The 25,724-nt window shown below is 36.8% G+C and overlaps 2 protein-coding genes across 2 annotated transcripts in view; one reads left to right on the forward strand and one right to left on the reverse strand.

Moving 5' to 3' along the window:
- pcm (pacman) overlaps window positions 1–10,106 on the reverse strand; it is a 31,517-nt gene extending 21,411 nt beyond the window's left edge. Inside the window, 10 exon segments of the mRNA XM_067092252.1 lie at window positions 214–381; window positions 937–1,098; window positions 1,750–2,658; window positions 2,660–2,718; window positions 2,721–2,763; window positions 3,188–3,352; window positions 4,255–4,468; window positions 5,090–5,184; window positions 6,048–6,179; window positions 9,892–10,106. Of these exon segments, the coding sequence (XP_066948353.1) occupies window positions 214–381; window positions 937–1,098; window positions 1,750–2,658; window positions 2,660–2,718; window positions 2,721–2,763; window positions 3,188–3,352; window positions 4,255–4,468; window positions 5,090–5,184; window positions 6,048–6,179; window positions 9,892–9,966 (2,022 nt within the window). The 5' untranslated portion in view covers window positions 9,967–10,106.
- Window positions 10,107–16,660: 6,554 nt separating this feature from the next.
- LOC136831782 (pro-resilin-like) lies at window positions 16,661–21,084 on the forward strand. The gene is made up of 3 exons (XM_067092402.1): window positions 16,661–16,713; window positions 19,165–19,347; window positions 20,612–21,084. The coding sequence occupies exons 1-3, from the start codon at window positions 16,708–16,710 to the stop codon at window positions 20,879–20,881; spliced, it is 459 nt and encodes a 152-aa protein (XP_066948503.1). The 5' UTR covers window positions 16,661–16,707; the 3' UTR covers window positions 20,882–21,084.
- The last annotated feature ends 4,640 nt before the right edge of the window (window positions 21,085–25,724 follow it).

Consider the following 25,724-nt stretch of genomic DNA (forward strand, 5'->3'; position numbering starts at 1 on the left):
TATTTCTAGTGGGGTTCACCAACAGATTCTTTAGCTTTTGGGCACAAATCATTCATCATATGATTGGACAAATCATCACTACCTTTGTTCTAGGATACGACTGAGGTGACAACTAAAAATTTTACAATAAAATGTTGATACACACACACACACATACTAACAAATAACAAAGATCAAGAACTGTTAAGTATAGATAGAGGAAGGCATAATTACCTTATGGGGAATGTGTTTCAGAGTGGGGAAGCCAACAAAATATAGGTCTTGCTTGACTTTTGAGCACAACCCCTTCAAGATTTTGTCCGGCAATATTTCCCACTTATCACGATAAACTAGCTCCACAACAGCGTGATTCACTCCGACGGAAGGAAAATTTTTTGGCGCCTGCAATTGTACAGGGGAAAACAATCAGCAAGTGTAATGTTATATAAGAGCAATTACAAACATGATGAAAAGTAAAATTTCACTGTAAAAACAACTTCTGTAGGATATTCAGTAGCTTAAAAATATCTAATTCATATTAATCATTATTATTCAGAAAATGAACCTATTCATATGGAACGAGCCCATAGGCCTAATGGCTTGAAATTCAAGCTTCCAATGAATATGGTGTTCATTTGAAAGAACAAACCGAAGGTAATAGGAAATACAGAAAGAAGAGTCAGTTATCAGAAAATAAAAAATGAACAAATTAATATATATAAATATATAAAAATGTGTCAATTATTACAATACAAGAATTGTTTCAGGATAGCATTTTTTTTAAATACCTTCACCTGAAGATGAAAATTTTTATAATAAAATTATTTGGATACTTACCTACTGTTAAAATTAGCTTTTATCTACACACCTAATGGCAGTATGACATAAGCTAACTTTAACAGTAGGTTAAGATTCATTCCACATAATACAATATAAGCTCAGAAAAAATGTTCTTACCCTGTACTCCCGAAGATTATCAGGTGTGTAAGAATAAATATACATGGGTCCATGAATATTACGTTGCTTCTGAGACTCGGTCAACTTCTCGTTGCACGGGGACATGGCATCTAGGAGTTTTTTCTCGTCGATGAAAGGTATGAGGACAACGGCCTCCCATTCCTGAAATAAGATGAAGTGTGCATGAATAACAGCTGGATGATTTTGAGCTAAAAACTAAACTAGGCAGTTTCAAGCTAAAAACTAAAATTAGTAATTTTAAGCTAAAAACTAAACTTGGAGGTTTCATGTTAAAAACCAAACTTCTCACTCTGCTAAAGTGAAACTAATGTCATACCATGATTGTCATGAGATTCAGAAAATGAAAATGATTTTAAATGTCAGAGAAAAAATAAAAAATCCTATACTATATGCAAATCTGCGGGAAATATATGCTTAAACAACATACATAGGCAGTTCCAGTGATAAACATTCTACGCTTTACCACAAAAATTAATTTCCCCGTTGGACGAGTCGGCAGAGTTCTCGGCTAGCACTCTGCTAGGCCCGAGTTCAAGTCTCCTACTGGCCAATGAAGAATTAGAGGAATTTATTTCTGGTGATAGAAATTCATTTCTCAGTATAATGTGGTTCAGATCCACAATAAGCTGTAGGTCCCATTGCTAGGTAACCAACTGGTTCTTTGCCACGTAAAATAAGTCTAATCCTTCGGGCCAGCCCTAGGAGAGCTGTTAATCAGCTCAGTGGTCTGGTTAAACCAAGGTATACTTAACCACAAAAATTAACCCAATAACAACAAACAAAAGGACATACCTGCTGTTTTCCATTCAGGTCTGTCTGGAACGTTTCAGGGTAGTACTCCTTCAATGGAGAGTCTTCCTTTATCATGAGGCCTTGGTACGCGTCTGGCAGTAGCTTCTTGCTTAGAGGGGGAAGAACTGCCAGGAGTTGCTCGTACGGCATAAAGGGCTTCCCCATATTGTACTCGAGCTTCAGGTCGGAAAAACCCCTGATGTCGGACACATAAGGGGCGTAATGGTAAGGATAAAACCACGACCAAGAACATATCCCATTGTAGTAGTAATTGAGAATCCACTGGATCCCTCTCACGTAGCACGTCGCCTGCTCTTTGAGCACGTCGGAATCCACATTCTCGTAGTTCATCTTTGTCATGTAATACTCTCTCTTGTGCTGGCGGAACTCTTCGTCCTCTTCCCAGCCATCTTCGTCGTCCTCCCCATCGTCAAAGAGTCCGGTCTGAGGCTGAAGGCCCAGCTTTTCAAAAGTTTTCTCGATGTTAATCTCTCCCTCGTCATCGGTGCCTTCCTCATCGCTCAGATCGAACGGCACTAGTTCCATGTCGCAAGCTTTCCCCTTGTTCACTTTGAAGGCACTCCCATTCTTCGACCTTTTGCCGCTGAAATATTTGAGGTCCGCACTCAGCTCCTGAAACTGATCGATTTCCACCTGGGCCAACTTCTCGATGAATTTTTCAAACCTCTCCAAGTTCAACTTGCCTCCACTGTTCAAATAGCCCCCTAGTGTAGGCAGAACACTTTTGTAAGTCTGATAGAGTATAGGAAGGGCTTCCTTATTGATGTGTAGGTTGGGCAGGTGTGGGATGAAGTCATTACCCACGAGGAAACCCATGAGCACCCAGTCGTCGATTATGTTCTCCAAGTCAAAAGGAAACGGCAACGTTGATTTGAGTTCATTGAATTCAGTAGCTTATGTACTCTCTCATCAAACTCAAGTGGAGGAGATGGAAAGTCGTCTCCTCGGTGTTGGTGTCCTCGAGTTGCTGTCCTTCTTCCCGCCAAAGCGTACCTGAAAATTAAACATTTCCAAAATTGTACTTAAGGAAATATCAACTAAAAGGATAGTTTTTTTAAATGACAGGTAGTCCAATAGGGTACCATTGTGCTTCTTCGAAAGGATTGTTTAAAGGACTGATGCAAGCAACTTAATTAATGCCTTAAAATACTTTCTATGATCAGCAACCAAAACAATGAGAGAGAGAGAGAGAGAGAGAGAGAGAGAGAGAGAGAGAGAGAGAGAGAGAGAGAGAGAGAGAGAGAGAGAGAGAGAGAGAGAACTTGCTAAACTGTGAAGTTGAATACTTCCTCGTCGAACTTATGTCCTCATGCAGCCAGGAGAAGAGAGAGAGAGAGAGAGAGAGAGAGAGAGAGAGAGAGAGAGAGAGAGAGAGAGAGAGAGAGAGAGAGAGAGAGACCCTACTAAACTAACTGACCTCTTCCCGAAGCAACGAGAAGTGAGGTTCATGGGAAGTCAACCCGAGCATGATCAGATCAGCGTCCAAGCCGTAGAGGCAATGGCGAGTATTTGGATTATAATTTGGCTGACTCTTCGTGTATCGGATGTACTCCATAATCTTGTGTTCGCCTTCCCCCGGTGTCTGCAATCAGAGATCCATTTAAATAGAACATAAGCGTGAACTAGTCATCTGGAGTTATCAAAAGTACATATTATTCCACCTTGAAATATTTCACTGCCGGCTATAGCAGGATTTTTTTTTATTTTCATATTAACTGGGTTGTACTATCAAGGCCTTAGAGTCTATCCAGTGGTTCTCAAACTGGGGGTAGTTACCCCCTTGGGGGTAATGAAGTCGCTTCTGGGGGGGTAACGAGGCATTTTCTAAAAGTAATATTTTAGTAAGGGACAAACAATAGCATGTTTCCCCTTAATAATGCAACAATATTGTTTTTATTTTTGTATTAATTACCAAAGAAACAATGCTTTAATTCCAATTCGTAATAAAAGGAACAATGCTTTAATTTTAATTTTTTATCAAAGGAATGATATCTAAAATCTAAAGTCTTCATTTCTTAAGACCTAGAGTCAAAGTAAAATGAATTTCTTGCATATAAAATGCATTTGAAATTAAGCATTCCAATATTTTTCTTTCCCTTATATTAGAACTTCACAAAACTGAAGAAGAGTACCTCACTTTACACTAACATTTAATTTAGGAGATATATTTAAAAATGTGTCACATCTTAAATGGTGGCACAGCAAAAATTAAAGATAATGTAGCTGATAATTACAGTACAGAAGTCCATTCAGCTGAGGCAATACTACACAAAATCTATGACCTCAATCCTCACCCCTTCAACTTTAACCACTACACTTCAAATCATTCATATACACCCCTAAAAACCTTCACTTGCCAAGGCATTAGTGAATAAATTACCAAAACCTTTACACTGTTCTTTCCTAAAACTATTCAGGAGGTTGAACTGATGTACTAGTGACTAACAGTGCTTAAATAGGATTAGGAAAACCTCAGCTCATTACCTCGTGACCAGAATAAATAACTTTGCAATCCTGCCACATTTTATCTTGAGATATCTTGTACGTTACAAAGTACTGTAAGTGGGTATCTAAGCGGGCCATGAATTCCGTCCCAGGCGTGATGCAGTTGGAATCGAATCTCTCCTCTGTGGGCAAAACTTCTCCCCGATCTCTGGCCCTCTTCTCTGCGTCTACAGCCTCCTTGGCGGAACGGAACCTGAAAGCAATACAGTATAGTTATACTGGGTGAACCACGTAATCATCCTGTTTTAAAATTATCTTGAATTGGAACTGGTATATGAACTTCAGGCCAAAGGCCGAGTGCTGGGACCTATACGGTCTTTCAACACTGAAAATAATGTTGAAAAAATTGTTACGATAGAGTGGAGAGTAAGATGGAACAAAGAGAATATGAATGGAGGTATAGTGAGAGGAATGAAAGGGGTTGTAGCTAGGGGCTGAAGGGACGCTGCAAAGAACCTTCAGTAACGCCTACATTACATTGCGTGAAGTAAAATGACAGCAATACCCCCTGCAGGATTTGAAATCATCTGTACAAAACTGATTAACCAAATGGTAGAATACCGTATGATTTTCAAATGCCATTGGGTTGCAAAAAAATCCAATCAAACAAAAATTCTTCAAAACTAAGTGACAAAAATAAATTGGTGCAAGATATTCAGCTGATAGCTTCTGGAAGAACATTTACTTAAGAATTAATTCTGGGATATCGGAAAACAGTAAACCTGATACGAATTTCACGCACATCCAAGCTGAAGTTACATCTGCAACAACTGACAAGCTCAAGCTACGAATACTCGCACTCGGCAAACCTTACCTTCGGCCACGCTGTTGGTTCATCTTGGCTCGTGGGGCGACTCCGTCCACTGCCATGAAGAACACCTTCTTTGGTTGGATTAAACGAAACAGCACCTGAAGACAGGGAACATTATATAGTAACACAGACGAGAAGGCATGAAAGCTGATAGTCACTGGAGAATTATATAACGACACTGAAATAAGAAGGCATGGGAACTAATATTCGTCAAGAAATATTCCTTATACTGTACAGTATTAAATTTGTTATTTTTCTTAAGGCTTGGCTTTTAACCAAACTTTGAACTAGCAGGAACGGATATTGTCATAATTGTCTAAGTACTTGTACAAAGTGTTTTAAAACCTGACTTCTGCTTAATTTCAGACTGTGCTTGGGTGAACGAACTCTACGGTCTACTTAACTTCTGTCAACAACATTAACTACCACTCTGCACTCTTGAACTTGGCTTTACTGCCGGACTGGCTGATGAAAAATATATGTAAAGCAAGATTTTGTAGAGTTCTCTTATATGTCATCAACAAACCACTGAGTACTGAATAATCAGTGAGTGAAGAACTTTCATTATCATTATTATTATTATTCAGAAGATGAACTCCTATGGAACAAGGCTACAGAGGCCACTAACATGAAATTCAAGTTCCCAAAGAATATAATGTTTATTTGAAAGAAGTTACAGAAGATAATACAAAATCACAGAAAGAAGAGATCAGTTATTAGAGAAGAAACAAAGTAAATGAATAAATTAATAGATAAACAGACTTAAAATATAAATACATTACAATACAAGGTGAATGATCTTAGGGCAGTAATGCACTGCATCAATGCTCCAACTTTTGAGACTTAAATTGCACAACTTCCTCACGAGGACTATGCCACAATCCAATGGCGAGAGGAATAAAGGACCACTGGAAATGAGAAGTTCGACAGCGTGGCACACTTACCGCATATCGCTACTCACCTCGATATAATGGAAGATGTCCTTAAACATCTTTTCCTCCGATATTCGGAAATGTGGGTCATTGTCGTTGGGGTGAGAACACACGTGGATTATTCCGTTCATGTCCAGGTACAGGTTGTCAAATTCTGGGATCTGGAAAAAAAAAGATGTGAGTTATGAAAGATGCCTCTCAACAAAGGATTTTATTCATTTCATATCTTGCTTTCCACTGTAATCTAAGTCTTTCTCATGTAAACCTTCAGATTAGGATGTTGACACAATGTTTTGAAGAATAATTCGATTTCTAAAACTGTCTATAGTAAAATCATTTCCAGCAAAAAAAATTTTCATTTATATAAGTACCCCTTCAACAAAGGATTTTATTGACTTCATAACTTACTTTCACTGTAATCTAACTCTTTCTCATATAAACCTTCAGATTAGGATATTGGAACAATGTTTTGGAGTACAGTTCAATTTCTAAAAGTATATCTATAGTAAAATCATTTCCTGAAAAAATTTGAAATTATAAAAGAACCCCTTTACTAATTTCATAAATCACTTTGCACTGAAATATAAGTCATTCTCATGGAAATCTTCAGAGCAGAATGTTGGTACAATGTTTCGAAGGACAACTCAAATTTTAAAAATATATCTACAGTCAAGTCATTCCCTAGACTTTAACAGTCACTATAAGTTTGTAAATCTGTGTACCATATATATACCAAGACTAACTCCAACGCACTGTATAACAGTGAAGGAATCAGCCCAATAATTTAATAACATTTTACAAATATTACATTACATTGACAACCTTACGAGATAATTTCATGATTCCAGTAAAATGTATAATAAAACACATAAATACTTGACGTATACATCTTATTAACTTTATAAAAAATTACTGACAATTTACACTTGGGTTTGGTTAAACAATCCAAACTACAAGCAATTATCAGGCCAGCAATGCTTCTAATCTGTGGTTTACCTAAATTACCTGATAAGGGGTATTGTTCAATGCAAAAAAAAAAATACAGTAACTATTTTTAGAATTTATTCAACGTCTATGTGTGTTTGTCGCACTCCATCACCACAGCGTGCATGATGATGATGATCACAAGTTCTCTAACTTGGATAAGAATTACGAGGTGATGTAATTTTGCAATCATGCATAATATATGTCTCTATGCATACTTTTTTACATAACAGATTCAAACTGAGTACAATATACTACTGGTCAGTTGTAATTCTTATTCTTACTTTTAGTTCCATTTAAAGTAATTTGTATTTATGGTGATTGCTACCGATGGTAAGGGCGGAAGCATTCAATTCTACGCAGTTGACTTTTGGCCGCAGTCTCATTTAGACGTGCGTTTCTTTTCTCTGACCTGCTGTTAACTTTTCTGTTTGAATATAATTGTTTTTATGATATACTGTCTATATTTTTTCTTTATACTTACTCTTATTATCCTTAGGTAGATATAGCAAGTTAGTTACTAAAATCATTGTATAATTATTATCATACTGTTTTATTAACTAAAATTGTGAGACTGCATTCTAGCTCGATTGCTTTTTTCTTTATTTTCCCTTTAAAAAAAAAAAAGGCCTGATATTATTTAAGCTCTAACAAGAACTGGAAAAGTAAGTTTAGGCTATGTCTATAAATCTAAAATTAGAGAGCTTTTCTTCAATATAGCTATTCACAACTGGATGCAGTTACCATGTTCTGTGTGCATTGCACAAAAAATCTCTAGTGTGCTTACATATACTGCCATCTTTTTACAAAGTGCACCTATTTTTTGAGTCTATATTTTGGCTGACGCAATGCCATCTTTCTACCTTAATTGTAATTATGACATTCACCAATAATACATTGTGAATGCTTCGAAAAATGTATTCATTATTCAATCAATCATAATTTAGGTAAGCAAATTCTGGTTTGAATATTGCTGTTACAGCAAACTGTGTGATTATTTCAATTAGTTGTGGAGAAGACAGCCTACTTAATACCAACGCCCATATTCAAAGTATGTAACAACAAATGTCCTTGATGTAGCCTAAGTGTACTGCTCATCCCAACTAACCAAAAGGCTATTGTGGGACCTCATAAAGGTGAAAAAGTGTTTTGGTAAAAGTGCAGAGGAATTGCACGCTCAATTTCCTCTCATTAAAAGTGAAAAACTGTTTTGATAAAAGTGCAGAGGAATTGCATGCACTATTTCCTCTTGTCACTAACAGAAAACACATCAAAATCACTCATTTTGGCAAAATTAAAGCAGTCTTAAAATCAGATCACACATATTTCAAGACTAATACCATGTAACCTAACCTTAACAGTAGGGAACCACTGGGGGGGAGGGTCAATCTTTGGGATAACCCCCTCAGGCTTATTCTAACCTGACATTGTAATATGACACAAGTAAGTTTCAGCACATCTCCAGCTTTGCCAAGGAAACGTGATTCAAGGCGTCGTAAAATGACCAGAATGAGTTTCTGCATATTTCCAACTTAGCTATGGGGTAAAAATGCAGACTACTATCTTGGCGTGATTCTCAACAATCGCCGACCATATTTACCGTCATTATTTAATGTTTTTGTTTATGTTTGTGTCTTTTGTTTATGTTTATGCCATTTACCGTCACTTGCATCATTTGTTCATATTTTTGCATTCACCCCCAAGGTACTAAAATCACTGCCCATTTTGCATGCACACCTGTAGTTACTGATCTAGAGGGCCGCGGTAGCCGTCTGCAATTTTACCAGCCTAGGCAATGTGATTCCGTGCAGAACGTGAGGGAAACTTGGCTACTGTATGCTAGGCTAGCCTGACACAGTAACTTTTTATCTAACCTGAATAAAAAAAAGACAAGGCTCCAACCTAGCCATTAATCACTAGCGCCATTAATAATCCATCTTAAAATTCTATAAAACTTGAAACTACCATCGCACCCTTCTAGGTTCGGCAACTTCCAGTTTACAGGCAAAATGGGTGCCTTGTTTAGCACCAGCCCCTTGGGGATGAACGTATAACATAAAACAATGACAGTAAATGCCACAAATGTTAACAAAAGACATGAACATAAAATAAAACATGGCAGGTGACCGGCAGGAACCAGGCCCCGGTAGTGGTTTCAAGTTTTACATAAAATCTCCCATACTAGGACAATTTTAGGTATTATTTTATAACTTGCCAATGCATGATATGAAATTGTAACTTACATTTTTGAAAAGAGCTCTTCATTTTCGTTATTTTGAACCTCATAAACTTTATGTGGAAATAAATAAAAAATTGACCCAATTACGACTTATAAGGTAAGACAATACAGCCCCTACCCGACTCCATAGCTAATATGGCAGAATTGTAACCAGTAAACACCTCTAGATTATGTTAGGTTAGTATTTTTAGGTTCTTTTAGTGCCCTATCATTTCCTAGCCATTTCTGCATGAAAAACACAAAATGGTTTTCCATGCAAAAATGGCTAGCCAGAGTCTTATGAAATTCTACCCAATTTTATAGGAGCAATGGTCGATTTATCGAATCACCGCCAACAATTAGAGTTTTTCCAAAAGCAAGACATGGGCCAAGCCCCTAATCAGCATCATAACAAAGCCTAATTCTTTAGAATACTCAGCAGCAACGGTGGGCTACGTCAAATTCCTATCAGCCTGGCCTAGCCTGACCCGTAGATGTGTCCCGACCAACGGTAGCCTGAAGGTCGTGGATATACCAAAACTACACAACTATTTCACCAAAGCAACACCCATCTAAACACCCGGAGACTAAGCATACGCAAAAATAAACCAGTTTAAATACGGAGGCAGGCGTCTCGTAAGGCAATTGAGGGGGTACCCAAGGGCCTTTACCTGGTACTCCTTGACGACCTCGCTCAGGCACGGGTACCGCTCGCTGATCCACCTGTAGAACTTCGGGACGCCCATTTTGTGTATCCTCAGGGTTCACTCGCTCTGTAAGTGACAATTGCCTCGCCATACAAGTCCGAACTGACGTTGCACAAACTCAATTTACAGCTCCGTCCGCGACGGGTGCCATTCCGAGACCTGGTGTCTCTATGCGTTTGATTATGAAGTCTGTTTGGGTCTCGGCGGTTACGTTCGGCGAGGGAGTTGTGCTGGAAGTGTAATGAAAATTGAGTTTATTTCCAATTTATCCCATGAAATAATATAATATTACTTTTATTAAATGTAAATATAATGTATATTTTGTATATTTGTAGTTATATTACATTCAATTCTCAATGCGGGACGTCTTTGCAACTTCGATCTCTAACGACAAAGCCCGGGAGTTATAGAATACTCCCGATGTGTACTTTCATTCTTTAATGAATATGTTTTCGCCATCATCTGCAACAATCGCTTTTGAATCGAGTATCAGTCCTTTCACTGACGTGGTTTAATGCTTTCATCAACGCAAATGAATAAAAATTGAATTATCGTTCACTGTTTATGGTGGTTAGTAAGTTATATCGCGTAAAATATCATTCAAACGTCATTTAAAAAGTGATAATTGTTAGAGTTAGGTTCAAATTCCTGCAATACTTAACGGTGTATACCCTGAAATGCTGAGCATTTTTGCATTAATTTGGCATATTTTCAACTGGCGTTTTCAGACATTTTGAGCTTTTTCCAAATTCCCATTGTTGTTGCTTCGTATGTCTCCCCAAGCCGCCGTATCCTGCTTATATAATTTCTTAGCGCTGCGAAATTCATGAATAATCCCTAAACGCCGCAAGAGACACTTTATTTTGGGACAGAGGTCCTTAAGTCTTGATACAGTATATCTCATGGGCTGTCATTTACCTCTTCTCTCTCTCTCTCTCTCTCTCTCTCTCTCTCTCTCTCTCTCTCTCTCTCTTTCTATAAGTGATGTTAGTTCCGTTTGGCTTTCATCAACTTTCACATTGATTGAGTCCTTTTCCTACATTATTATTTGTCGACAACATTAATTTCTGCTGTCATGTAGCCTCGGGAGCGTTGGTGGGAGTTGGTGAGGGTTTTGTTGGGGATTGGTGGTGGAGGGTATTAACTGAATAATATAGCTTTTAAAAAAGTAATTTAAATAAAATATCAAAACGACGTATATTTTTGCCGATTTTCAATAAATAAAGCCAAAGTATTATACAAAAAAAGCATTTTTTTTTCAAAAAATAACGAAGCTCTAACAGGAACGCCTCTGTTTACATAGTGATAAGTATCGATTCGGTAAGCGGTTCTCAGAATTTGTATATCGACATAAGTTTATTATAACTTTGGCGTCGAGATTGTGTTCGTCAAATGACAATGATAGTACGAATGATGATAAATTTGATCTAAAACCGCAAAATTATTCACTAGAATTCCTGTGGGATTGGAAAGAAATCAGTTAGGCCTACACAGTTTTGAGATTATCCAAGATATTAGGCCTATTGTTAACATTCAATAGGTAACTTTTAATTTAGGCCTACGATTGTTTCAGCTTCCATACGCTCATTTACTTCGGTTCTTCGGGAATAACAGCCATTTAAGATTTTGCTGCCTTATTTTCATCAGATTTCTAAACCAAATTTACAGCAAAATGATCAAATGTTTTAATGTTTTTGTAAGCATGCTTTGAATTTGTAGTTAGGAGCGCGAAAGATCTTTTTAAATTATACATATACATATATTGTATGTACGCACATACGTTTATAGCCTTGTAATGTGAATGGTTAACCATTCTCGTAGTTTTTTAAGCGCATTCTTTGGCTAATTAGCTTTTGATAATGGCCTTCATTCCATCTATTTTGATGACAGGGTCTGCTCCATTCAGATGACTCAACACTTCGGTCTATATAGTATTTTTGGCGATATTAAGTATCTTGTAGCCTTAACACCATTAAATTGTCTGATGATGTTTTGCATTGGTGGTATTATCAATCTATTGCAAAGAAGGGACGTTTAAACGTTGTATTTTAACGTAATTAGGAGCCAGAAATTCCTACAAACGTTTCTCGCCATAGACCGATGCGATGACGAAGCTGCGCTTTTCGCTGTTCATTTGTGAGAGCAGCAACGAACGTTCGCATCCAATTATTCACTAGCTCTCTCTCTCTCTCTCTCTCTCTCTCTCTCTCTCTCTCTCTCTCTCTCTCTAACGTTGTATTTTGACGTTCTTATGAGCCAGGGATACCTACAAGCATTTCATTCCATAGACCGATGCGATGACGAAGCTGTGCTTCTCATTTGCGCGAGCAGAGAAGAACGTTCTCATTCAAGTAATCTTTAGTCTCTCTCTCTCTCTCTCTCTCTCTCTCTCTCTCTCTCTCTCTCTCTCTCTCTCTCTCTCTCTCGGTATGCTTTCCCACGTGACTGGCTTCGCTCTGCCCGTTGGCTCCCACACTTCGGAGCCTGGAGCAGATCGTCGCGAACAAGGTCACAAACCGGTGACGTCATTGCAATGGTATGGTCCTCCCGGGGAAGGTCGGGTCATTTCTAGGTCAGGAATAATAATAATAATAATAATAATAATAATAATAATAATAATAATAATAATAATAATAATAATAATAATAATAATAATCTGGAGGAATTTCTTTGAACTGATTTGATGAAGACGTCTTATGCTTAGGCCTAGTGCCTAGGTTAAAAACTAGGCATTTCTTTCACATGAGCTGGCATAAGGCTTGCTTAATCGGTTCTGCATAGAGATAATAAATCAGGTTATATCAATTTTCGTTAGTCTCTCTCTCTCTCTCTCTCTCTCTCTCTCTCTGTGGCAAATTCACTACTACTGAAAGAAACTACGGCGATTAGGCCTACTACCCTGGGGCACTCGGAGACGATATATTTAAATCTACGTAATAATAATAATAATAATAATAATAACCAGCGTCTTCTATTTATTTTACAGCGGTCACTGACAAAGATATTCTACTAAAAATATACCTAGTAGCGGCCTTGAGCGCCGTGTATACATTAGGTCAAACAATACAACATTGTCTCATTATCTGCACCAAGGAAATTGCATTAAGCTGTGTTCTCACCTGTGGGTGTACCTGCGTGAGTGTATGTGCGTGTATATATGTGTGTGTGTGCAGATGAACCTTTCACCCAATTATCTGCGTCCGTTTATTGAACTTCGTATTGTAAAAGTTCTTAATGCCATTGTATCTTTGTCTCCATTTTTAAATTTCACAAGACAGGTTAGCCTAGGTCTTTTTGTTTTTCGTAAATATATTTCAGGAATAATATCGCTACTTTTAACTAAAGATATCCCATAGACTAATGGCCTATAGTTAATAGATTCTTGTTATATATCTGAACTATACAGTCCTTCCATAATTTGAATGTAAATGGTTAATGTATTCTCGAGTTTAAGTCAAAATATTATCTATATGTTTGGAATACCTTCTAAGTAGAATCTTTTATGTTTTTCTTAAATATATTTCAGGAATGTTATTGCTCTTTTTAACTAAAGATATCACATAGAACAATGGCCTATAGTTAATAGATTTTTGCTATATATCTGAGCTATACAGTCCTTCCTCAATTTGCATATAAATGGTCAAATTATTCTTGAGTTTTAAGTCAAAATATTAACCTTGTAAGTAGAATCTTTTTGTTTTTCGTAAATGTATTTCGGGAATAATATTGCCAAATAATGGCCTATAATTAATGGATTTTTATTATATATCTGAGTTATACAATCATTCTAAAATATATACAAAAATGGTTGAAACATTCTCGAGTTTTAAGTCAAAATTCCATTTTAATTTTTGGCAAACCTGGTAGGTTTGTAAGCCTAATTGACAGTCAGTAACCAGACACATTAAACATCCCAAAAAGAAGAAGAAGAAGAAGAAGAAGAAGAAGAAGAAGAAGAAGAAGAAGAAGAAGAAGAAGAAGAAGAAGAAGAAGAACTTCTCACAGTCATGGCCCACTTATTCCCAAAACTGTATTCTACAAAACTGTATTTTCACGACAATAAGTTCAAGAGAATTCATACAGTAGGAATACGACAGGAATGCAATATGTTAAATTTGGAGCCAGATATCTTGAAGTAATAATAATAATAATAATAATAATAATAATAATAATAATAATAATAATAATAATAATAATAATAATAATAATAATAATAATAATAATAAGCACCAACATAAATTCAATACTATCTGAAGCAACGTAGAATACTTGTCATTATACAACTCTCATTGTATCTTTTGAAATATCTTTTACAATGTATCTTATACAAGAGAATTCTTGCTTACCTTAATACTAAATATTGATATATTCCTTAATTAAAAATAATTATTTTTGCCGAATTCTTCATCAAGGTGGTGAGGTCCTACTTATGGATGGAACAATTTGTGAAAGGAACAATTTATGGAAGGAACAATTTTTGGAAGGAATAATTTATGGAAGGAACAGTTTATGGAAGGAACAATTTTTGGAAGGAATAATTTATGGAAGGAAAAATTTTGGAAGGAATAATTTATGGAAGGAACAATTTAAGGAAGGAATAATTTACGGAAGGAAAAATTTTTTGAGGGAAAAATTTTTGGAAGGAACAATTTTTAGAAGGAATAATTTATGGAAGGAACAATATTTGGAAGGAACAATTTTTGGAAGGAACAATTTATGGAAAGAACAATTTAGGGAAGGAAAATTTTGGAAGAACAATTTATGGAAGGACCAATTTTTGGAAGGAACAATTTATGGAAGGAACAATTTTTGGAAGGAACAATTTATGGAAGGAAAAATTTTTGGAAGGGACAAGTTATCGAAGAAACAATTTATGGAAGGAAAAATTTTTGGAAGGAATAATTTATGGAAGGAACAATATTTGGAAGGAGCAGTTTATGGAAGGAACAATTTAAGGAAGGAACAATTTATGGAAGGAACAATTTATGGAAGGAATAATTTAAGGAAGGAAAATTTTTTGGAAGGAACAATTTATTGAAGGAACAATTTATGCAAGGAACAATTTATACAAGGAACAATTTATGTAAGGAACAGTTTATGGAAGGAACAATTTTTGGAAGGAACAATTTTTGGAAGAAACACTTTATGGAAGGAACAATTTTTGGAAGGAACAATTTAAGGAAGGTACAATTTATGCAAGGAACAAATTATGGAAGGAACAATTTATGCAAGGAACAATTTATGCAAGGAATAATTTATGGAAGGGATAATTTAAGGAAAGAACAATTTACGGAAGGAACAATTTATGGAAGGAACAAATTATGGAAGGAACCACTGTTTCGGAGACTTTCATAATTCCTTTTATTTCTTTTCTGGTTGGGAGAGACGAAGGAATGACAGGATAATTTGACGAAGAAGGATTAAAAGGAAAAAGGAAATATTAGGAATTAGATTTTATTGTATGTATAGTTATCACACGCTGCACACACACATACACAACACACACACACAGATTGACAAGTCACACACACACATATATATATATTATAAAATAAAATATAATATATATATATATATATATATATATATATATATATATATATATATATGTGTGTGTGTGTGTGAGAGTGTGTACCTTTTAGAGAGAGAGAGAGAGAGAGAGAGAGAGAGAGAGAGAGAGAGAGAGAGAGAGAGAGAGAGAGAGAGAGAGAAAGAGAGAAGTAATTACCTTTATTATTATTATCAACTCTATACATTTCCTTCATGAACATTTTAAGTAAATTAAATTCTACCTGAACGAAGTAATAACTTAGAGAAATCTCTCTCTCTCTCTCTCTCTCTCTCTCTCTCTCTCTCTCTCTCTCTCTCTCTCTCTCCCTCTCTCTCTCCACCAGCGACCGTGACACGATCTGAAGACAAAACTCACCAGTGCTTCAAATTGAACAGGTGAGCAGATAATCCCCTTGGGGGATTCAGACCAACACTAGAGGCGCAAGAACAGGTATGGCGCTTTAATCACACGTTGTACCGTGACAGTGGGTGAAGGTGGAGACTACAAAGAGAGAGAGAGAGAGAGAGAGAGAGAGAGAGAGAGAGAGAGAGAGAGAGAGAGAGAGTAATTACAGGGGACACATAAAGATGATTAAAATGGAACCGAAAAAAATTTTTAATTGGTAAAAAGAGTCAAAGAGAGAGAGAGAGAGAGAGAGAGAGAGAGAGAGAGAGAGAGAGAGAGAGAGAGAGAGAGAGAGTAATTGATCACGGCTACTAAAACTGGCGTCACAATTCCTAGGTTAATCACGCCGTGATAAATTAAAATAGGAAACTATAAAATAAAGAAATAATTGAATTTAAAAGGAGTTCAGAGAGAGAGAGAGAGAGAGAGAGAGAGAGAGAGAGAGAGAGAGAGAAGAGAGAGAGAGTTACAGGGGCACAATAAAATGGATCAGGGAAAAAATATGAATGGGCAAAAGGCAAAAGAGAGAGAGATCGAGAGAGAGAGAGAGAGAGAGAGAGAGAGAGAGAGTAAAAGAGAGAGAGAGAGAGAGAGAGAGAGAGAGAGAGAGAGAGAGAGAGAGAAGGTGTGTGAGCAACGTGCATGTAATTTGCTTGATGTGATTGTAACTAGCGGCTGACAGCACCTGTGATTATCTGCGCCCCTGGAGGCTGGATGTCTTTGTGTCTCTGCCAATTGCCTGTCGGGAGCGTGAATTGGTTCGTGGGTATATAACGGCCCACCGAGTTAGCCATCGACATCATTCTCCGCCGACGAATCCCACGATGAAGGTGAGGTCCTGGACTTCTAAGCTTCTTCTTCTTCTTCTTCTTCTTCTTCTTTTTCTTCTTCTTCTTCATGTGGAAGGCAAAATCTTTACGGGAACATCAGACGCTCTCTGATCTTCGGTGAGTCTTTGGGGGGCATCCTATACCTTGTGTTCTTCTGGGGAGTCTTTGGGGGCATCCTTTACCTTGTGCTCTTCTGGGAGTCTTTGTAGGGGCATCTAGTGTTTTGTGTTCTTCAGATCAGATCTCCCATGATGACTCGAAGTGACTTCGAACCTTCTGCAGGCAGGAACCGAGAAGTAAATCAGGGGCCATTTGTAAAGATTGTTCTTGAGTTTCAGCCTCAAACGGTATGGGGATTAAGAAGTAACTCAGACCTTCTGCAGAGCAGAACCTGAGAAGTGAATGAGGGCCACTTGTAAAGATTCTTTTGAGTTTTAGCCTTAAACGTCTAGAGATTAAGAAGTAACTCAGACCTTCTGCAGAGCAGAACCTGAGAAGTGAATGAGGGCCAGTTGTAAAGATTCTTTTGAGTTTCAGCCTTAAACGTCTAGGGATTAAGAAGTAACTCAGACCTTCTGCAGAGCAGAACCTGAGAAGTGAATGAGGGCCAGTTGTAAAGATTCTTCTTGAGCTTCAGCCTTAAACGTCTAGGGATTAAGACGTCTAGGGATCAAGAAGTAACTCAGACCTTCTGCAGAGCAGAACCTGAGAAGTGAATGAGGGCCACTTGTAAAGATTCTTCTTAAGTTTCAGCCTTAAACGTCTAGGGATTAAGAAGTGACTCAGAACCTCTGCAGAGAAGGAACTGAGAAATAAATAGATGACCGCTTGAAAAGACTCTTCTTAGATTTGAATCTCAAACGGTATATGGACTGAGAAAAGGAGAAAGGGATTGTTTGAAGAATCACAGTGACTGTGAACCTCGAACTTAGAAGCCCTTAGAAGTACTTAGAAGTACAGAAGTGTCAGGAATATATCATTAGGCTGACTCGTCTACAGTAGGCCTACAAGTGTTACTGAAACAATTGATTGATTGACTGATACCTGTAGAGGGGACAATTTTGGCTTAATGGACTGCCAAGCCTAAGAGCACTGGTGGATAACAAAAAAAAATAACAGATTATTTATTTTTGTTTATCAATCTGATATTACGAGAGATAAGCATAAGACTAACTAATAGAAGATTTCAGAAGTACCAATTTGCTATGCTAACAATGGTACCTTATTGGTGCTGTGTGATATCACTATCAGAACTCTCTCTCTCTCTCTCTCTCTCTCTCTCTCTCTCTCTCTCTCTCTCTCTCTCTCTCTCTCTCTCTCTCTCTCTCTCTCTCTCTCTTCTAATTCTGCTCAGAGAGGAAGCCAATACGCTGGAAGCGATCGTGAGAATTAAGTACAATTTTATTCACTTGGGTGCGATCGCATTTTAATGAAAGTAAAGTGTATAAAAGTAATCCATCAATGATATTTCTTTGAACTTTTCAGTGACCCAATTCCCATGACAGTTCCTAGTTAAATTAACCATGTATAGAACTGGTATAGGTACGAGATTAATCAGCTGCAAACTGGTTGAACTAATGACTAGGTTAGACGGCAGGTGTAGTCATTCATTTAATGTAATTTCTTCCAAAAGTAATTACCTCATCTCATTACTTTATCTGATGTCATACGTTAAATATAACCATCCAATATAATTTCATTCAATTTGATTTTGATTAATTCTCCTGCTTTTATTAATTTATTAACATTTTTATCTATTTATTTATTAATATTAATTTATCTTTGTTTTCTAATAATTGACCTTCTGTAACTTCTTTCAAATGAACACCATAATATTCTCTGGAAGCTTGAGTTTCAAGTCAATGGCCCCTTTGGTGGGCTTGTTTCATATGAATAGGGGTTCATCTTCTGAATAATAATAATAATAATATAATAATAATAATAATAATAATAATAATAATAATAATAATAATAATGACTTATTTACAGGTGTTTGTAAACATCCAGACGACTTATTTACAGGTGCTTATAAGCATCCAGACGACTTATTTACAGATGTTTTTAAGCATCCAAACTAGTTACTAACAAGTGCTTGTAAGCATCCAGACGACTTATTTACAAGAGCTTGTAAGTATTCAGACGACTTATTGACAGGTGTTTGTAAGCATCCGGACGACTTATTTACAAGTGTTTGTACGCATGCAGACGACTTATTGACAGGTGTCTGTAAGCATCCAGACGACTTATTGACAGGTGTCTGTAAGCATCCAGACGACTTATTGACAGGTGTTTGTAAGCATCCAGACGACATATTGACAGGTGTTTGTAAGCATTTAAACCACTTATTTACAGGCATTCACAAGCACCCAAACTACCTATTAACAAGTGGTTATAAGCATCCAAACCACTTATCTACAGGTGTTTGTAAACATTTAAACAACTCGTTTACAGGTGTTCGCAGTTCTGATGCTTGCAGCTGGAGCCAGCGCGCTGGCAGCTCCATCTAGGAGCCCGTTTGGCTATACCCCCGTGTCTAGTTATCAATCGCCTTCGAGTTACTCTCTTCCATCATATTTCGTTCCCGAATCGACTTACGTTTCTCCTCGGTCGCTCAGACCGACTCCCTTCTATGAGGTGAGTGTGGGAAATATGATGATGTTATTAACAATGATCTCTGTGTGTTATTAACAATGAATTTAACATGTTATTAACAGTGATCTGGTTGTGATATTAATAATGGTCTATCTCTGTGTTATTAACAGTGATCTCGGCATGTTATTAACAATGACATCTCGGTGTGTTATTAACAATGATCTGAACATGTTATTAAAGACGACTTGTCTGTGTTATTAACAGTGATCTTGGTGTGTTATTAACAATGACATCTCTGAGTTATTAACAGTGATCTCAACATGTTATTAACAGTGGCATCTCGGTGTGTTATTCACAATGTTCTTGCATGTTATTAAAAATGGCTTCTCTGTGTTATTTACAGTGATCTCTGTGTGACGTTAACAATGTTCTCTGTGCGTGTTATTAACAGTGATCTTGACGTGTTAATAAGAATGATCTTGGCACTTTATTTACAATCAGTATGTTATTAACCATTATCTCGGCTCGCTCTCTCTCTCTCTCTCTCTCTCTCTCTCTCTCTCTCTCTCTCTCTGTAATTAACAATGATCTTGGTGTGTTATTGACAGTGCTCTTTCTGTCAAGTTATTAACAACGATCTCGGCATGTTATTAGCAATTATCTCTGTGTTTTATTAACATTGATCTCGGCATGTTATTCACAATGATCTCGGTTTGTTATGAACAACAATCTCGGTATGTTATTAACATTGATCTCGGCATGTTATTAACAATGATCTCGATTTGCTATGAACAACAATCTCGGTATGTTATTAGTAATGTTCTCAGCATGTTATTGACATTTATCCCTGTATGTCATTAGCAATACTCTCAGCATGTCATTAACAGTGATCTCAACAAGTCATTACAGTGATCTCAACAAGTCATTACAATGATCTCAGCATGTTATTAATAGTGATCTCGGTTTGTTATGAACAACAATCTCGGTATATTATTAATAATGATCTCGTCATGTCATTAACAACTGATCTCAACATGTCATTAACAATGTTCTCAACATGTTATTAACAATGATCTCAATATGTCATTAACAATGATTTCAACATGTCATTAACAATGCTCTCAACATGTCATTAACAATGATCTCAGCGTGATCACTATTAACAATGATCTCAACACGTCATTAACAATGAACTCAACATGTCATTAACAATGATCTCAGCGTGTCATTAACAATGAACTCAACATGTCATTAACAATGATCTCAGCGTGTTATGAACAGTGACCTATCACTCCCTCCCGAACAGAGACCAGCGCCCTACAACTTCGACTGGGTAGTCAGAGACTACTCAGGCAACGACTACGGCCACCACGAACGTAGGGACGGCCAGACCACCTACGGCGCCTACTACGTCCAGCTCCCGGACGGCCGGAGGCAGAAGGTGGCTTACACCGTCAGCGGCGACTCGGGCTACGTGGCCGAGGTGACCTACGAAGGCGAGGCTAAGTTTCCCCAAGCTCCAGCAGCCGTCCAGTCGACCGTCTTCCAGCCAAGTTATGTCTACACTTACGGGTAGACTGATGATGTCTCTTGGTACGACTAAGGGGACTGACTGGTGTGAAGTGGTCTCCAAGTCCTAAGTGCCTGCCTGCCTGCCTGCCTGTCCAATGCTCACGTCATCTGAACTGACTCGCCTTTGTCCTGTTTACAAACGAATGGCTCCCTTTTTTTTTATTGGATTATTTATTCTTGATAATAACATCGTTTTGCGAAATGTGATTTGAATTTTGATTTGTCCTTCTTATTCTGTTTCTTTAAATCTTCAGCTGGGAACCCTTATGGACAGACTCCACAGACATTGATAAAACCAAGTGAGTTCCCAAGGGAAATCAGCCTGCAAATAGACAGGTTATAAAAAAAAATTATATATTAACAAATAAATATGAGGGGATATCTTCTTTCAGGTTATAACAAAAAATTATATATAAAAAGTAAATATAAGGGAATATCTCCTTTCTTTCTATCTGTCCTTTCTTGAAATCTTCAGCTGAAAACCCTTATGGACAGAGTCAATAGATTTTGATAAACCAAAGAGGGCCCCAGAGTAAAATCAAATTGCAGAGAGAGAGAGAGAGAGAGAGAGAGAGAGAGAGAGAGAGAGAGAGAGAGAGAGAGAGAGAGAGGTAATGAATAAATAAGTAAATATAGAACACAATAGAAAACAAAACCAATACACCTGAAATTCAGGAGACATCAGCAGAAAGAGCAGGAGTGACGGTGAGGTAGATATGAGTAATTAGCTTCAAAAACATAATTTATACACCAATATTCTAAAAAAAGTATAATTAAGACTTCAACATTATATGAAAGGTCCATGTTGTTGTTTTAGATTTAGCTGGCCTTGCACGGGCTCTTGCTTCTATTGCGAACTATATGTTGATGATGAGTCTGTGGGGTGGGTAGAAAGGTCCATCGAGTTTCACGCCCTTTATATACGTGACGGAGAATGGGCGGAGCGTGACAGAGGGAAAGGGGGGCGGGGCTTCATCCGTGAAACCGCAGAGTGGGCGTTGCCTCGTGAGCGATTACGAAACGCGATTGGATAACGAGTTGATACGTCATCAAGACCATCAGCTGATTGACCCTTATATAAGTTTGACAGAACAGATTTCATTCAGTAAACAGAGTGACTCCGTAGAGATAACATCACGCTCTTTCTTAATAATGGCTGGAAAGGTGCTATTTCCCATAACATATTGGTCAGCTTTCTTGATCTTCATACTCCATTTTTCTCAAGGAATTACTTTCTTTAACTTAAAAGAGAGCCCCGAGACTGACAACCTAGCTACCTTTTCCAGCCCAGGCTTGAGGAAAACAAGAAAATGGAAAAGAAAGGGTGGGATTCAATGAGAAAAAGTTTGCAGGAGTCAGGAAGAACAGAAGAGAGAAAGAGAAATCCGAAGCTTCTTACAGTTGCTTAGATACTATTATTGTATAGACACACATAATAATAAATAAATTTATAATATATATACTGTTTTTTTATATATATATATATATATATATATATATATATATATATATATATATATATATATATATATATATATAATACATCACTTTTCAAGAAAATGGATTATAGGAAAATTCATCTCTCTCTCTCTCTCTCTCTCTCTCTCTTCTCTCTCTCCCCACGTTTTAAAAACATCCAAAAATACAAAAAAAAAACACAATTGAACGTCGGCCATATTTTATGTGTTGACGGAAATCTATCGCTTCCCGTTTTCTATGAGTCAGGTCTGACTACTCTATATTAAATCAGCTTCAATCTACTTCCAGTCGAACATAAGATTTAGCTTCAATTCAGCTTAAATTCAGCTTAGATTTTGTTTCAGTGGTGAAAAAAATAATTGCCAGTTATGAAGGATGTGATATAAATAATTTTCTAAAGAAGAACAATGAAGAGTCGAAAGAATAATAGAAAATAATGAAGAATGTGGGAGAAAAGATTCCACAAAAAAAAAACAGCGCGGGAGGAAAGATGGATTAAGCAGCTCGTGACGTCATACTTATTCTCCCATTTACCTGTTAACAAGAGCGGCTTGCGCTTCCATTTCCGGCCTAAAAACTTCCGTATTACCCCGCCCCCCTCCCCCTAACCCCGGGTCCTAAGCCCTAAAACGCTTCCGGGACGGGAGATCGAGATCTTGAGAGAGAGAGAGAGAGAGAGAGAGAGAGAATGTGGGCGGGTGGAGGACCGGTCAGACCACTCACGCAGAGACCACTCTTCTTCTTCTTTATTTTGTGCGGTCTTTTCGGTCTTCCTTCCTCGTTCTGTTGCTAGCTGGTTTTTTTTATTCTCTCTCTCTCTCTCTCTCTCTCTCTCTCTCTCTCTCTCTCTCTCTCTCTCTTCCTTCCCTTACGGACAGAGTCAACAGAATATATGATAAACCCAAGAAGGTTCCAAAGGAAAACAGCTTGGGGAGAGAGAGAGAGAGAGAGAGAGAGAGAGAGAGAGAGAGAGAGAGAGAGAGAGAGGTCAAAGGAAAAAGGTGATAAATCAATAAATACGAGGAAATAGAAAATGCAACAATTACAACTGAAATTCAGGAGATGTCAAGAGAGAGAGAGAGAGAGAGAGAGAGAGAGAGAGAGAGAGAGAGAGAGAGAGCAAAAATGCATTTGCTCCTCGCTTGAACATTTGGAGGTCAGAAAATTCCACACAACTGCCCCAAGAATGTCAAAGGTCATTTGGGCATCATGATGATTCAATTCATTTTAGAGGTTTAACCAAAATAAATCTCCTTATTATTATTATTATTATTATTATTATTATTATTATTATTATTATTATATTATTATTATTATTATTATTATTAACTATCTATCTGTTTATTTAACTCTCTCTCTCTCTCTCTCTCTCTCTCTCTCTCTCTCACCCAAACTTTCTTCTCCCTCCACAGGGCCCAAAATCGTTTGGAACCAGAAAACCCATTAAAATATAATTCAATTTGATTCCCCAGTGAAAGAATATGAGAAATTATTAGGTTCAATTTCATAATGAGACGACTCAATCTCTGTCTGGTTAGTGATTCGCAGTTACCTTAATGAAACTGTCTTTGACAGTGGAATTGTTTTGATTGATTTCTGACGAGTGGTCGTGTTTCGTGATGACTTCTTGTGTGCAGATTGGTTATTATTATTATTATTGTTATTATTATTATTATTATTATTATTATTATTATTATTATTATTATTATTATTATTATTATTATTATTATTATTATTATCTGTCTTTAAGAGAGGAACTGTTTAATTTATTCCTGATGAATATTTGTTCTTGTGTAAAGTAATTAACTTATTATTATTATTATTTTTATTATTATTATTATTATTATTATTATTATTATTATTATTATTATTATTATTATTATTATTATTTGTCTTTAACAGAGGAACTGTTTGAATTTATTTCTAATGAATATTTGTTCTTGTGAAAAGATTAGTTAGGAATGAACTTATTATTATTATTATTATTATTATTATTATTATTATTATTATTATTATTATTATTATTATTATTATTATTATTATTACCCATCTTCCTACAATCCTTTGAAATTAAAAAACAAATTGGTCACGTAAATGGATAATATATACAGAAATAGGTCACAAGGAAAAAATATTCTTTGCAGAATTATAACCAATGCAGAAACAGGTCACAAAAAGGCTTATTCTCTGTCCAAATAAGTCACAAGAGAGGAAATTCTATACAGAAACAGGTCACAAGAAGGAAAATTCCATGCAGAATTATATCCAGTGCAGAAACAGGTCACAAAAAAGGTTATTCACTATATAAATGGGTCACAAGAGGGAAAATTCTATACAGAAACAGGTCACAAGAAGGAAAATTCCATCAGAATTATATTCAGTGCAGCATTAGGTCACAAAAAAGAATAATCTCTATGCAAATAGGTCACAAGAGGGAAAATTCTATACAGAAACAGGTCACAAGAAGGAAAATTCCATGCAGAATTATATACAGTGCAGAATTAGGTCAAAAAAAGAAAAAATCTATACAAATAGGTCACGAGAGGGAAAATTCTACACAGAAACAGGTCACAATAAAAAAAATATATCCTATGCAGATATAGGTCATCAGAAAGGCTATCTGACGTAACAAGATAGAAATGTCACAAAATAGAAATATTTAGTCCACAAAGTTAAATATCTCGTGAAGACAAAATCAGTCCCCAAGAGACTAGGCAGAAGAAGAATAAGTTTAAGATTACAAACATCAACCCTTGTGTGCAACAGAGAGTCCTTTCCATCATTCCTTAAAGTGAAATGATCTCCAATGATCTCAGTGATCAGTGATCTCATTTCCCTCAAATTGGTCCGTATTTCAAACTTTGTAGATTTATGGGGTCACTCAGAGAGAGACTGGAAAGATTGCAGAGTTGTGAGGTTGTATAATTCTTGAAAGTGTCAGAGACATGGGTCAGAGAAAATCGATTGTGTCCTTTCCAGTGACTGTTTGTGTATGTGTGTGTGTATGTGTATGTGTGTGTGATGTTCATGCAAGACAGATTCTAGAGTTGTGTAAGATTGTGGTTGTGATTGTGCATATGTGTAGATGCAGCTTGCGTATTTGTATAATCAGGAGAATTCGTGAATTTTGCATATAAATGCCCCCAAAAGTGTTAGGAAAATTTACGATTGTTGTTTAAAATCAATTTGCAAACAAGGTGTTTAGGCTATGCAAGAAACATGCAATTGTGTAAGATTGTGGTTGTGGACGATTGTGCATGCGGATGATATGCATATGTACTTTGCATTTTTGCATAACCAGGAGAATTAGTGGACTCTGAATGCTGGGGCCCCATAAAAATTAAGTAAAACTTGAAAGAATTTCCCTT

This window comes from Macrobrachium rosenbergii, chromosome 48 (assembly GCF_040412425.1).
Source record: "Macrobrachium rosenbergii isolate ZJJX-2024 chromosome 48, ASM4041242v1, whole genome shotgun sequence".
NCBI classification, from domain to species: domain Eukaryota; kingdom Metazoa; phylum Arthropoda; class Malacostraca; order Decapoda; family Palaemonidae; genus Macrobrachium; species Macrobrachium rosenbergii.